The 15,316-nt window shown below is 46.6% G+C and overlaps 1 protein-coding gene across 3 annotated transcripts in view; it reads right to left on the bottom strand.

Annotated features, from left to right (window-relative positions):
- The window catches only part of SPATS2 (spermatogenesis associated serine rich 2), a 29,506-nt gene that overhangs the window by 8,862 nt on the left and 5,328 nt on the right, over nt 1–15,316 (bottom strand). The window contains exons 2-8 of one of the 3 annotated variants that reach the window (XM_071729453.1): nt 10,970–11,089; nt 9,609–9,924; nt 3,363–3,442; nt 3,006–3,114; nt 2,437–2,486; nt 1,097–1,346; nt 638–850 (exon numbers count right to left, since the gene is read on the bottom strand). In XM_071729453.1, coding sequence (XP_071585554.1) covers nt 638–850; nt 1,097–1,346; nt 2,437–2,486; nt 3,006–3,114; nt 3,363–3,442; nt 9,609–9,633 — 727 coding nt within the window. In that variant the 5' untranslated portion in view covers nt 9,634–9,924; nt 10,970–11,089. The remainder of the gene's footprint in view (nt 1–637; nt 851–1,096; nt 1,347–2,436; nt 2,487–3,005; nt 3,115–3,362; nt 3,443–9,608; nt 9,925–10,969; nt 11,090–15,316) is intronic. The other 2 variants (XM_071729452.1, XM_071729454.1) reach the window with 2 other exon arrangements.

Raw genomic sequence — 15,316 nt, 5'->3', positions numbered from 1 at the left:
TGGCAAGGTGAGTCCCTGTGGCTCAGCTCCTCTCTGGAGTTTGTTGAGGGGGGGCAGCTGAGCCCCAAACCACACCAACAACCGCTTGGTCCATCCTTCCCGGGCAGTGAGGAGATGAACCACCACCACCTCCTTCCCCTGAGCTACATCTAACAACTGCCACCACCATCGGGGGCTCTGAGGTCCCTCCTGTCCCCACTTGTTATCTCAAGGACTCAGCTGTGGAGAAAGCAGATGAAGGAGGGAAAAAAAAAAAAAAAAATCAAGTCCAGTAGAAGGCAGCTGTCACTTCTTGTAAGGGGCCTTGGCCTCGCCACGAATTCTCACAAAAGATGAGAAAGGACCCAGAGGCTCTTGTGATGGGGCACCCAGAGGAAGGGGCTAAATGTATGCAGTGAGACTGCCAGCCCCCTCCCTGCTCCTCTCACCCATGTGGGGTTGCAGCTGGGGGCACTGTCACTAAACTGCTGCCAGGATCCCTGCTGCGTGCAGAATGGGATCGGCGCCCGCACGTTCACTCGCGTTAAAATCAAACCCAGGGTGGCCTCAGCACCCCCTCTGCCACCCGGGGGGGTGAGAGCTGGGCCAGCAGCCACCTGCTGAGCCCCAGGAGAGCGTGGAGCCTCGGGGGCCTTACCCAGCTTCCTGCTGGTGGGGGTGACGGGGAGGTCTTCCAGGCGCTGGACGGAGAGGGAGGAGGGAGAGGAGGCGGCGGCTCCTGGTCGGGACAGAGAGCTGGGAGTGTTCCTGTGCTCAGGCTGCTGTCGGAGGGAGGAGGAGCTCTGGGAAGGATGCAGGATGAGCGATTTTGGGTCAAAGTCTGTTATCCCATTCTCTAGTTCAGGCACTGCTGTAGAAAAGCACAGGCGTCCAAAGGGGAAGGCGGGGGAGGGCAGCGGAACGCCGGCCGCCTCCGTCCCACCACCCCCCAGCCAAAAAAACAACAGCAAAAAAATTAACTAAAAAAAAAAGGCTCTTTCCTGAAAAGCCTTTTCCACGCTCATCAGTTGACCCAAAGCACAAAGAAAGCAGGGGTTTGGTTTTGGTTTTTTTAAACACTGCTTGCCTGGCTCCTGGCTGCTCTGCAGACACTGACCTGTCCTCCCGGGCGCCGCAGCCTCGCACTCCTCCAGCTCCCGGGCATCAATGGAGAGGGAATCCAATCCCTCACTCAGAGAATCCACGGATTCGGTGTCGTGGGCACAGCCGTTGACATGGAAACCATTAATTCCACCTTTCTCTGAGTTTCCTGACTGCTCCTCTTCAGTGGACACCGATTTCCCGGGTTCTGGGCGGCCGGGGCTCGACTCAGCTTGTGGCTTTGGTTTGGTTTTCTTCTTCTTGTTCTAAAGATGAGGGATCCACACCACAAAGGAGGAAAAAAAAATAATAAAAAAACTATATATCTATATATCTATATATATATATATATAAATGTTAAGCTTAATTCCTGAAGGGAAAATTAAGCTGATGCTTATTGGCTGAAAGTAGCTGAATTAAATGCTTTTTCAGCCAGCCTGGCTGTTGATCCTATTAACAGGAGGGATTTATTCAACAATGAGGAGAGATAGAGTGGCATTAATGAGGTGTGAATACATTATCCTCTCCCAGGAGCAGCACTGGGATTTCCAGCCCAGAGGTTTGTGGTCAGGACCCACAGCACCAGCTGGGTGGTTCTGGGGGTGCAGAGGCAGCTGCTGGGGTGCTCTGCTAGAACCTCCCTCCTGGCCCAGACCAGGGATGTTCAGCCCCATTTTTTTTCCTCACCATTTCCTGCTGGTGCTTTTCACACATTCAAAGGAGTCCTCTGGAATAATTACCATTTGATTCTTGTCCTGGTGGATTTAGGTATTATAATATCAAGCACCGAAACTCTGCAAATCTTTATTTAACCCTTTCACAGAGTTCTGAGCAAAGAACCAGGCAAAAACCACTCCAGAAAGCTTCCATGACAAAGAAATATATTTCCACAGAGCTCAGCATTAAACACAACTGTTCAGCTCCAAAGGTTACTGATGAAAAATGGAACAGCACCACTATCTGAGCAGTGACTTACAGAGCTCCCTGGAAATAAATGGACCTGAGGGAGATTTACTCCACTCTGGGGCTGTGTGTGCAGAGCAGGGGCCCTGCAGAGGGTCAGGGGAAGAAAAGTGACTCTCAGGACAGAAAACCCAGAGCCTTTTTGTCAGATGCACCACGTGCCTGACACCTGAATTAAATGCAGACGTGGGGAGGTGATGAGGGTGTTTACAACACCCCAAAGTTGGGGTGTAAATCACTGCCCCTGATGGCACCAATGCAGACGTTTACTCTGGGGTTTCTTGCCCTGTCTGAATCAGGAAGGATTCAGACTGCTCTCCTGCTCTCTCTCTACTTGAAGTCCTCAAAAGAGAAAGAAAAATGCCTCAGCAAAGTGTGTTGTAGAAGCATTACCTTTTTTTTGCCTGTTACAGTCCATTCCTTCAGCACTTCACTGGCATTGCCTGCAAGGGAAGGCAGGGATGAGCCAGCTGATGTGGAAGTGTCCCCACACCTGGAGCCACCTGTCCCCAGCTGCACTTCCCTTTGTTGCTAATCAAAGGATTGCTTTCATTTTTCCTTTGGGAACACAACTCCCAAAGAACACAGTGCCAGATTGTCCCAGGAAAACAAAAAAACCAAAAAACCTTCTCTTTGGCTCTGTCATACTTAAGTTTTAGGTACTTGGAACCCTCCTGGGTCATGTTCTCAAGTGTTGCATCCAGGTCAGGTACCTGCTGGCCACCTCTCCCTTGGGACATGAGCTGTGTCAGGATGCCCAGGCTGAGGAATTCCTGTCACACCTTCCCAAACCACCTGAAAACTTGGGAAGAGACTCATCCCTGGGCCATTCAGGTGGCCAGAGCCTCCACCAGCTTGGGCTGAGCAGCTACAGGAGCTACCTGGAATATTCCTGTATCCAACCATGATCCATGAGGGGCTGCAGAGCCACCCCCCACCCTCCAGCAACCCACCCTGCTTACCTTCCATAAAAGCCTGCACAGTTTTGTCCACACAGTTGTCAAAATGCTGCAGGACAAGGACAATCTCATTGTTGCTCCTGTTGGGGACGATGGCCCGGACAGCACTGATCTGGAGGGGAGGGAAGAGGGGAAGGGGTGAAGTTTCAGCTCTGTCCCTGCAGCCCCAGAACCACTGCCTCCCTGATCAAACTTTAATGTGCCAGGACGATTTAACCTGAATAAAATTTTGCTTTTGACAGAGCTGCAGTTAGCTCCCAGACAGAAAGATATTTCATCTCGGAGAGGAGATGGAGATGGAGTGTTCAGGGGCTCTTCCACAGCACATGGTGAGGGGAAGGTCTCAGAAGACACATTTACCTTCTCCTTCATGTTTTCAAAGGTTCCTCCTTGGGCCATCACAGTTTTGGACTGCACATCAAAAATGAAGCCAGATGGATCTGTGAAGACAAAGGAGAGGGAAGCTCTCTTCTGAACAACGGGCACCCAGAGACATTGCAAAAAATTCAGAGCAAGAGGTCAGCTCCGAGCTCTTCCTTTGCCAAGGAGAAAATTGAAATCCTACAAAGGGATGGAGCAGAGGATCAGCAGCTGGGGGAGTGACAGGGATGAATCTCCCAGCCAGGTAACCCCCCCCCCCCACCTCTGAACTCCAGCAGCCAATTCACTCAGGGTCAGCTCCCCCATTTCCATATTAATATTTTACTGAGCCCCAGCAATCAAGAGTTAAAAGAAGTGCTGGAGCCTCCCAGCAGTGTGGGGAACAATTTCCTCCACCTGGAGATACAAATGCCAAGCAGACTGATAAATGGGTTTGAAGATCCAGCAGCTTGTGTTCCCTGCCAGCTCCCATCTCCGAGGTAATGCTTCTATGTTCCAAAAGAGACCCATAATTGAGACAGCCATCACCAACAGGTTTGCTCCCTGCCACTGAGCAAAGGTCACATAAATCTGCAGCCCCGACCACGGCACCTGATGGGGCACAAAATTCCCACTTGGGTTTTCCTGCTGAGCAGGCTCAGTGTCAGCTCTGCTGGGGAAAAGGGACCTGGCTGCTCAGAGGGGTGTTTTGTGACAACAAGACAAGCTTCAAGCCTGGGATTTCAGTCACTGGTGGGCTCAGGAAGAACACGTGTCCCCAGGCAGGGGCTGGCAGTGGGTTGGAGCCCACCCAGACACACAAAACCAGGGCAAATTTCCTGGGGGAGCATTTCCTACCCCAGACTTCGATGCCTCCGACCCCGCGGGGAAGCAGAAGACGGCGCGAAGCTTCTCGGGGGAGGTTCTACAGCTGCTGGTGGCTTTGGGGACAGCCTGAGGTGCTCTGGGGGGACACCGGTTGGGTCACAGCCCTTCCTGCTTTAGCTCAGCTGATTTTCCAAGCTGCTGATTCATGTTCTTCCCCTCACCTCCTCTAAATAACTGGGACGTGGTTAGGAGACACACCATTGAGTTCCGCGGTGCCCAGACATTGATGGAGCATTTCAACCCAGATGCCTCCAAATCCAGTGACAGAAGTGGGAACATGATGGAAAGGTCAGCTTCTTATTAAGGCTACAGATGAACGCTTAAAAATCCTTCCTTACCCTCCCCTTCAGCCCCAGGAGCAAAATTTGCTCAAGTTTGCCAAGCTCACACAAGTTCGAGCCACCAACTTTCCAGCCCTTAATCTTCCAAATGGCTTCCAGGCTCCCATCACCAGGGAGAATTAGCAATCTTTTTTTTCTTTTTTTTTTTTTTTTTTTTTCCAAAGAGCCCTCATTGCAGAGCAGCCACTGGGAAGATGAAATCCCCCCCTTGCAGCAGATTTTTGGCTGCTCAATCCCACCCCCTTTTGGGGTTTGGTCTTACAAGGGACTGAGATTGGGGGCTCCCAGCTGCTTCTCCAGCTTCCAGTGGCCTCCTGGTGTTTTAAAATGGTTGTCATGCAAAAATTATGCACCCTATACATCTGATATTGCCCTGGAGCACTCCCCAGCATCATTAAAAGGGGCACTGGGGGTTCTTGTGACAGCAAGAAGGGACAGAATTTCAAATGCCCACGTGGCAGCCACCAGCGACTCCGAGAATTTTGGAATTAATCTGGTAGGGAAGGAAAGCTCCTTCCCAAAGCCAGGGCTCAGCCCCTGCATGTCAGGACTGACAGGAGGGGTTGGTCAGAGCTGAGCTGATGTGATCAACCCCAGAGAGGCCCCAACAGTCTTAATTGCTCCTCTGTTCCTAAGAGCATCCTCCAGAAAAAAAAAAAAAAAAAAAACACAAAAAAAAAATGAGGTGTAGGAAAGCGTTCAGCCCAAACCATTGAGTCTGGTGTTTCAGGGCTGTTTATTGGATTCTGCCTCACGTGGAGCCACGGTGGGGAACTGGCTCACAAGAAGCCACAGAAAAGAAATAAAAATTAAAAAAAAAAAAAGGAAGAGAAGCAGCAGCCTGGCAGCTGCAGACTTTGTCCCAGATGCTGTCACACAGCAGCTTCAGGAAGGAGTAGGGTGAGATGACAGCTCTGGGCTCCTCAGACCCCATCCCCAAAGCTTGCACAGGGAAATAATTTCTGAAATAAATAAAAAAAAAAGGTTGGGTTCACCCTCCTGCCCCTGGCAGGCTCTGGGGAACAGGGCACCATCCACACTTATGGAATGAAGATTCAGTTAAAAACCCTGAAACATTTATGGACTCGGCAGCTCCACAGGTCAATGGGAGAGGCAGCAGCTCTGCCAGGGAGAGCCTGGGAGCCCTCAGCTCATGTGAAATAAAAAGCTCTTAAAGAAATGGCTCCTCACTGCTGGCCCAGAGCATCTCCAGTCTGCTCTAATTACTGGTGGCTCCAGTAGCCCCCAGGAACTGGGAGGTGACACCGGGACCACAGAGGTGTCTGTGCAGGAACGAATCCATCTTCCCAGGATGGAATAAAGAAACCTGGAGATCATTATTCTGTGCTTGCAGCCAGGCCAAAATTCCCACTAATAATAATTTAAAAAGATATGAAAATCTCTTTTAAAAAAAAAACAAACCAAAAAAAAAAGTGCTACCTCTGAGATTTCATTCCTGCAGCTCCGGGGCTCCCGGGGCATCGGGCTCGGAGCAAGCAGAGCGTGGCAGGCTGCACCTCACATCCCTCACGTGTCCTGCTCTTCCTCCCAAATCCCATCAACACACACGGCTGCTCCTGCTGCCTACAAGCAGCTTTTGCTAACAGGCAGCAGCCCCAACCCTGAGCTCTTGAGCTAGAGAGGAGTGAGGACCACGCCGGGGTCAGGATCCATCTCGTGGTTGGCTGCTCTCGAGGCAACGTTTCATTGAGAGCAGAAAAAAAAAAATAAAATATCTGAATGGCCCAAAGAGAGCCCTGGGATGCAGCATGTAGCAACCCTGCAGAGATTTGTTTTAACAAGAAATGCCACTTTCTTGCTTGTTTTGGCCAAAAGATTTCAAGGGGACAAGGGTGCCACAAGGGCTTCCCAGGCCGGAACGTGACCGGTTCACCAGGGTGTAAAAAAATTTGGTTTTTGAGACAAAAGGTAGAGAAATGGACTTTGCAGGTAGAGAAATGGACTCTCAACTTGAAGAATTTGTTCTGAGGTGAGCAAACTAAACCTCCCAGACAGCCCATCTCAGAAGGATCAGCTTGATGGAAGCAGAAGGGTCAGCCCTTGGCTGCTTTCCCAACACGTCCATCCCGAGGTTCATTTAAGGACTTGGAAGAGTGGGGAAAAAAAAAAATAAATTGCTGGGCCACGACATCCAAAACTGGGATCCTAACTCAGAAGCTGCTCCTTGAGCTCCCTCCCCACCTGGCATTCTGTGATTCCATCCAATTAAAACTGGAACAAAGATCAACTTCTTGCAAATCAACTAAATTCCACCCAGGCTGCTCAAACTGGGTGGTTCTGTGCTCCTGCACCCTCTGCTCTGGCCAGCCCAGAACCATCAGGAGGTTCTGGCAGCCAGAACCCACATGGGAACTCAAACTTCAAGCCACGCTTCTCCCCCTCCCACCTCATTTCCATCTGCACATGAAAAATGAAAAATTCAATTAATCCTGCACGTTCCCAGAGCACAGAGCCAGGCAGCTGAAGTCCCCATGAATTCCTGACAGGATCTTCTGCTCAACTGATGCCTTGGTAAACAAATACCAAGCTAGAAATTACTTTTTTTTTTTTAATTATTTTTTTTTTAAACTCACATTTGGGGGGTTTTTTTTGTGCAGGCTGCCTGCTGCTTAACTCCAGCTGCAGCCCTTCCCTTCCAGGCCCTTTCACCTTCCCCAAATTCAGGCAGGAGAGGTTTCCCTGAACTGAAAAGGTTCCTCAACACCTCCAGAGGAGTGGGAGCCCTGGTGCTGCTCTGTTCAGGATCCTGCTGTGCCTAAAACCCTGGCTGATGGGTGATGGAAACAAGATTTATGTGATTGCTTTGTGTCCTGGGGTCAGCCCTGTGCCTGGTGGCTGCTTTCACTCCAATCAATTAAGGGAGCTGGGAGGGGGGACACAGTGTTGGGGGAAAACCAGGAGAATCCAAGAGCTTTTCAGGCAAACCAACAAATCTCCTGGGTGCTGGGAAAGTATTTCTTTCAATATCTGGGATGGCTGAGACTGATTTTCCTTGGACTTTCTGGCTGATCCTTTCCTGAGTATCCTCAGCCCAAAATGAGGCAGTGGCAGCCCAGCCACTGAGCCACACGTGGGGGCTTTGAACTGGGATTTCCCACGACTGGTTCTGAGCCTGAGCAGCTTTCTCCTCACCCCTGATCCTCCCAGGAAAGAGTTATCCAGCACCAGTGATGTTCAGGAGCAGAACTCTGCCCACAGACACTTTTTGCAAGCCTTAAAAACACCCTTCTGAGCAGCTGGGATGTTCCCTCTGTTCTGGGGCACTTCTAAGCAGAACCAGGTGGGTTCCTGGCTCAGTTTCCAAACTGCTGCATTGTTCAAAAGAAGTCTGGCTCCTTCCCTGCCTCCCAGCCCTTTGTTACAGCACTGAGGGCTTTGGTTTTGCTTTCAGAAAGCAACTGAAAAGACATTCCTTACCTGGCCAAGGGCTACACCCCTTTACAAAGGCCTGGAAAATATTTATTGACTACATTAACATTCTGGAGCAGCAGCAAAAGGAGTAATTGAATATTCAATCACAGCCCAAACAGGACGGGGGCTGCAGTGTTAACTCTCCCCTTCCCTTATGTCCACACTGCCAGGAGGGCTGGAGAGGAACCTGCCTGACAAAGCAGGGGGGGATTCACCTCCCTGGAATCAAAGCCTGCTCTGCATTCCTGCTCCTTGTCAAATCCTCATGTCCCAGATCCCTTTTCTTCAGGAGCCCAACACACCCCAGCAGCTCCTTCGCTGGGGATGAGCCAAGCCCCCGAACTCCTTCCCATTCCCACCTTCCCAGGGTTCTTCCCAGTCCTTTCCTCCCCTTTTCTCTCTCCCCAGCAAGCAAGTTAATTCCCTCCTGCTGATTCAAGGTGGTTTTTTTTCTCCCCATGTGTATTGCTGGGCTCCCTTTCCAATCAATTCCTTAACGAGTGGTCCCGAGACAAACAGAGCCTTGGAAAAAAGCACTTGGAAATTATCCCATGCAATGATTCCCATAACTGCTGCTAATTGCTTGGGATCCTGCATGGATCTAGCTGTCTAAGGACAGCCAGGCTCCTCAGGTAGACACCATTTCTATGCCCAAGCTGCTAGGGGAAAAAAAAAAAACCAAACCCACCAGAATCTACAGAGAACAAAAGCTCCTCTCTTGAGGTAGAGGACAGGAATTGTCAAAGCCATTCGTTTTAAATTATTAATTAGTAGTCAGTTCAAATAAAAAGAGAAGCATAACCCTCAACCTCCTCCTCCCCCACTGCATACACACTTTGGAATTAATGTTTCACACCCAACAAATAAGATCCCTCCCTGAAATCAGCTGCTTGAGGCAGGAGCAGCTTTGCCACTGCACAAGCGACGGCAGAAAAAGGAAAAAGCATCCGGTGGGGTTGAAGAAAAAGGGAAAAAACCTTCCCCCAAACTTGGTCTTTGCCCCTCTGGAAAGAAAGGAAAAGATTTCAAAAGGTCTTGTTGGAATCACAGCCCCCATTTAAGCCCAATCCATGACTCCTTTCCTAACTTAATTCTCCTTGGGTGGCATCAGACTGTCCTGAACCCCCCAGCTCCACGGAGCACGAGGCCAAGAGGAAGAAGAGGAAAAGTTTTGGAATGATGGAATGGAATGGAATGGAATGGAATGGAATGGAATGAGGATGGAATTCATCCCAAATCTCCAATTCCTCCTGGCTGTGCCCAGCTGCTGAAATAACAAAGTTTGGCTCCCTGACTCCTCAGCTCCTGAAGAATCAAGATTCTCTCCTCCTGCTGCGACACGAGACGAGCGGGATCCGGGGCGGTGGTGAAACCAGAACTGTCCAGCTGGACAACTGAAATGCTCCAAAAAATGTCACAAAACCCAACAGGTCCCAGGATGTCACCAAGAAAGTGACAAGAAGCTGTCAAGGTACCATCAGGAGGAGAGCACAGAAGCAATTAACCCCTTTCCCTAATTGATAACTCCGGAATCAACAGCGCAGCCCATTGGCAGTTGATTGGCTCCCATCCCCCTGCATCTTACCTTTTATATTTTGCTTTTTAGACATCTTGGTGTCCAGCTGCAGGGAAAAGGGGGAGGAAAAATCAAAAAAAAAAAAGCAGTCGTTGCCCTTGAGCACAGCAGCAATTCTCAGGCAGCCTGGAAGCAGCAGATTTCTGGGCTGGGATGGCAAAAATCCCCACGGCGAGGGCAGCCGAGGTCTGGAGTTGTCAGAAATCTGGTGACAGGGACAGCACCACAGCTCCTGCTTCAAAAAAAAAAAAATAAAAAGCAACTTCTCACCCCAAAAAAAAAAAAATAATCTGGCTGTAGAGGCTGGCGTTGGGTTTTTCAGGGTCTGGAAAGGGAAAAAAAAAGGAAAAAAACTAAGAAAATTGGTGTCGTCGGAGGTGAGGGATCCCCCAGTTTCCCAGCCACCAATCTTGGACTTTTTTTAGGGCTCAGGTTTGGGTTTTGTTTTGTGAAATGAGGAGGCTGGAAATAAATTAAAAAAAAGCAGTAAGAAATAAATGAAATGAAACAAGAAGATTCCCCCCCCACCCCCACACCCAGAACGGTTCCACTGAGTTTCATTCAAAGCTCCTGTGAGAAAGGGCAGGAAGGGGAAGGTTTGGAAACCCTGATAAAAAAATAAAAATAAAATTAAAAATCCACATTTAAACCCAGGGCAGCATTCAGGGCTCTGAAATCCAGGGAAAAGGGGTCCAAATGGGAACAACACTCAAGGCAGCACCAGCTCCTCCATCCCCAGAGCACCCCAAGAAGGAAAAATCCCCCAAAACCAGCTGAATTTTGAATATTTTTTCTGTTGATCTCAACCCCAGGCACAAACCTCCCCCTGGGCTTGGCTTTCAAGGAGGTGAAACAAAGAACAAGAGGACACACAAGGTGAGGAAACAATAGAGACCTCTCAAAAGCTGCATTAAAAACAGAGTGGGGGGGAAAAAAAAAAATGAAAAAAAAAAAACCACCAAAATTTTGCCATTTCCACCCGTGAAACAAAAAAAAAAAAAAAAAAAAAAATTAAAATAAAAAAATCAAAATGCACATTTCAGTCAACAGCTCCTGGAGATGCAGCTCTGGGAAATGAGCATCTCATTTGCTCTGGAATTAATTAGCAGTGCAACAATTTCCCCCCCCACCCCCCCTCTGCCCCAGGGATTATTTCAGCGTGGGGGTCACCAGTGGGGGCTGAACCAGTTTGGTTGAGCCTCAAAAAAATAAATTTTCCTCTCTTAATTTCCTTTATTGCCTCCCAGAACTTCTTCCTGGGAAGCTCCACTGGAGAGGGAACCAAGGGAATTAACCCTCCCCCCAGGGGCCAAAAAACCAGGGTGCAAAAACCTGATTTTTTAATTTTTTTTTAATTTTTTTTTTCTTACCTGCAGGCAAAAGAGGTGGTTCCAGACTCCTCCAGCTCTCCCAGTTCTCCCAGTTAACACCTTCTTCACCTCCAGGCACCGAATCCCACTCGGTTCCACCCGAGGTGTTGGGGAATTCTGCTCCAAAAAAAAAAAAAAAAGAAAAAAAAAAGGAGAATTCAGCCCAGAACGGAGCTGCCCGAGGGGTCGAGCGTGGCCGATGAGGTTTTTTTTTTTTTTTTTTTTGTGGGTTTTTTGTTTTTTTTTTTTGGAGGTTTCGGGTTTCGGTTCCGCCCCCCCCGCCCCGGTTGCTCGGAACCAGGAAACGTTCCCGAACCTCCCCGAGATAAGGAGGAGGTTGAGGGGAAGGGAAAAGCTGAGACATTGACCCGGGGTTCATTAATCAAGAGTTGGAAAAACAAAGAAATAAAATAAACTTAATTAAAAAAAAAATTAAAAATAAAATAAATAAAAAAAAAAATTAAAAAAAAATTAAAAAAAAAATTAAAAAAAAAAAAATTAAAAAAAATTAAAAAAAAAATTAAAAAAAAAATTAAAAAAAAAAATTAAAAAAGAACCGAAAAAATACAACCCAAAAAAAACCCCTAAAAACCCCAAACCAAACCAAAAATCCCACCCCACAACTCCTGTTTTGAATATTTTCGGTATATTTTTTTTTTTTAAGAGCAAATAAACCCAAAACCACAAAGGTGCTTTTGTCATTTAAAAAAAAAAAAAAAACACCAAAAAAACCACAAAACTTGAAGCCGGAGGGAAGGGGGAAACATCCCAGGGAAAGCCCTGAGCTCCCTCGAGTTGTCTCCCACTTCCTTCCCGAAGCAAAAGGGACATTTAAATAATAATTATAATTTAAAAAAAAAAAGAAATAAAGCCCAAAAAACCAGCTCCTGGCAGGAACAGTGCCCGGAGGGGAAGGAAAAAGCTGTGGGAAAAGTAAAAAGCAGGAAGCAGGGAACCTCAAAAAAGCCTGGGGGGAAAAAAATAAAAAATAAATTAAAAATATATGTATTAAAAAAAAAAAAAAAGCAGATAAAAAAAACCCCAAAAGGCTACACAAAAAAAAAAAAAAAAAAATTCAATTTTACCCACTTCAAAGGAGAAAAAAATAATAATAAAAAATAAAATTAAGTCAGGGATGAGGGGGGAAAAAAAAAAAACAACAAATGGGAGGGGTTGAGGGAGGTGCTGGGAAGTTTCTCAGGACAAAAGTGATGGAAAAATGGGCAGGAAAATCAAGGAATCTGATGCTGGGAAAAGGGAAATTTCAGCTCCTTGGTGCTGCTGGGGATTTTTTCAACCCCAGAACCAGGTTTGGGTTGAAAACTTCACCTTGGAACAAAGCCCTGGAATAAGAATTAAAAAAAAAAAAATTTAAACCGCACACACAAAAAAAAAAAATTAAAAAAAAATAAATAATCCTGCAAAAAAAAAAAAAAAAAAATTAAATTAATTTAAAAGCATCGATGGGGGAGGAACAAACCCCCAGGAACTCCCTCCCGGGGCTCCTCCCAGAGCTCCCAAACTTCCCGCTGGGAATGGGAAGGGAGAAAAGGTTGGGAATTGTCTGGAAAAAAAAAAAAAAAACCCACAAAAAAACAAGAAAACGGCTCCTAAATCCCCCCCATCCCCCCCCTCCCTCCGGCGCCGGCTCCGTCTAGACGGAAAATTCCGGGAAATTTCGGGAATTCGAGGGCTCCCCGGTGGGAAAGAGCAAAAAGGGAGGAATCCACCCAAAGTTTTTTAGGCTTTTTGGGTTTTTTTCTTCGTTTCCGGAGGAGCCCGGGGAGGGTTTGGAGCATCTGGCTTTGGAATTAAGTAATAATTTGGGATTAAATCCCCTGGATCAAGCACAGCCCCAGCCTGGCTGGAATTTCCAATCACTCCAAAAAAAAAAAAAACCCCAAAATCCCCCCAAAATCCCCATCTGTTTGCCCAGGATCCCCCTGCATTTTATATGGAAAAAAATTGCAATAATTCCCCCCAAAATTCAGGCCCTGAAACTTGGGGAGGTCCCCAGGATGAATCCCTCCCACCCCAAAACTTTTTTTTTTTTTTTGTCCCAAAACTTTACTTTTTTTTGCCCCCAAAAGTTACTTTTTTGGGACACAAAAAAAAAAAAAAAAAAAAAAAAAAAAAAAAGTAACTTTTTGGGGGCAAAAAAAAGTAAAGTTTTGGGACACAAAAAAAAAAAAAAAAAAAACTTTACTTTTTTTTGCCCCCAAAAAGTTACTTTTTTTTTTTTTTTTTTTTTTTGTCCCAAATCTGGAGCATTTTCCTGGGAAGGCCCAAAACCCCTGCAGGTTTTTTGTCCCTTCCTGCAGGTTTGGCCAAGACATTAATTTTTAATTAAAAAATTAAATTAAAAAAAAAATAAAATACTCACTGAATATCACTCTTGGGATCTGGGAGTGGTTTTGGGTTTTTTTTTAATTTATTTTAATTTTATTTTTATTTTTATTGAACTTTACTTTTATTTTCTTTATTTTTCTTTTTTTTTTTTAATTGTTCTGAGTCCACCACTAAATTTCCACTTTTCTCTGGTAAAAATCTTTTTGGTTTTTTCTCTCCTGGCTCTTTCCCAGAGGGAGCTTTGTCCCAGGGCATTTTTCCTGCTTTTTTCCAGGTGGGATTTGCCAGCAAATCAGCAAGAATTGGTTCAGATGAGAGGGGGAGGAAAATTCCCCCAAGGAGCTGAAAATCAGAAGGTTTCAGGAAAAAAAAAACCCAAAAAACCCCAAAAAAAAGAGAAACAGAGCAGAGTGAAGTGGGGACTGTGGGAACCTCTCCCTCAGCTGTTTTTTTTTGAGCAGAAACCTTCAAAACATCCCCAAAAATCAGCTCCAAGTTTTAATTTCCAGGTCTATAATCTGATTTTTCACTGCAGGACTTGGATCTCCTCTCAGCTCTGGCCTCAGTTTCCTGACAGGGGTTTGGCTGGAAGGCTCAGAAAAAATTAAAAAAAATAAAAATAAGGAAATATAAGATTTCCAAAGGTTTTTAAGGAATAAATTCCAATCCAAACTGCACCAAAACTCTGCTGGAAGAGACAATTCCTACCTGGATTCAGCTGGAGTGGGAAAAGGAAAAAAAGCTCCTGATGAGGGTTTGGCTGCAAGGCTCAGAAAAAGTTAAAAAAAAATAAAAATAAGGAAATATAAGATTTCCAAAGCTTTTTGAGGAAAAAATTCCAATCTCAAACTGCACCAAAACTCTGCTGGAAGAGACAATTCCTACCTGGATTCAGCTGGAGTGGGACAAGGAAAAAAAGCTCCTGATGAGGGTTTGGCTGCAAGGCTCAGAAAAAGTTAAAAAAAAAAATAAAAATAAAGAAATCCAAGATTTCCAAAGCTTTTTGAGGAAAAATTCCAATCTCAAACTGCACCAAAACTCTGCCGGAAGAGACAATTCCTGCCTGGATTCAGCTGGAGTGGGACAAGGAAAAAAAGCTCCTGATGAGGGTTTGGCTGCAAGGCTCAGAAAAAATTAAAAAAAAATAAAAATAAGGAAATATAAGATTTCCAAAGCTTTTTGAGGAAAAAATTCCAGTCCCAAACTGCACCAAAACTCTGCTGGAAGAGACAATTCCTGCCTGGATTCAGCTGGAGTGGGACAAGGAAAAAAAGCTCCAAACCAGGAAAGCAGCTGCAGGGTTCTGGGAAGCTGAGCTCCCAGGTATATATTTATTTTTTTTTTAATTATTTTGAATTTTTTTGGAATTTTTTTTGATTTTTTTTGGAATTTTTTTGACATTTTTTTGGAATTTTTGGCCCCAGGAGGATCCCCCCCCCCCCCTATCCCAAGGGATTTGCTTCCCAACCCCAACTCTCAGCATTCTGGGGATTCCTTCCCCCTTCCAAAGGATGAGGGAATTTCCCCCTCCTCCAGGAGCTGGAAATCACCTTTTAATTCCCGTTTTTTCCCCAGGAGAAAATCCCAAAGGGATGAAGGAAGGGGAATTGCCAAGCTTCAGGAAGGGATAAAAGGAGGGGGGGTTTAAAAAACAACCATTTTCCCCTCAGCTTCACACCCCCCCCCCCCCTTCTTTAATTAATTATTATTTAATTACACCTAAAGGCCACGGAGCACCTTGGGGAGGGGGATTCCTGCCTTTGGGATAGAGGGAAAATGGGAAAAAAGGGGGAAAAAGGGGGGAAAGGGGGGGGGAAAGGGGGGGGAGGGAAAGAGGGGGGGGGAAAGAGGGGGGGGAAAGGGGGGGGAAAAGGGGGGGGGGAAAGGGGGGAGAAAGGGGGGGAGAAAGGGGGGAGAAAAGGGGGGAGAAAGGGGGGGAAAGGGGGGAAAGGGGGAAAGGGGGAAAGGGGGGAAAAAAGGGGAAAGGGGAAAAGGGGA

Source organism: Heliangelus exortis, chromosome 31 (genome assembly GCF_036169615.1).
Source record: "Heliangelus exortis chromosome 31, bHelExo1.hap1, whole genome shotgun sequence".
Classification (NCBI taxonomy): domain Eukaryota; kingdom Metazoa; phylum Chordata; class Aves; order Apodiformes; family Trochilidae; genus Heliangelus; species Heliangelus exortis.
The sequence above is the reverse complement of the archived record's forward strand: the minus strand, read 5'-3'. Positions and strand labels throughout refer to the sequence as shown.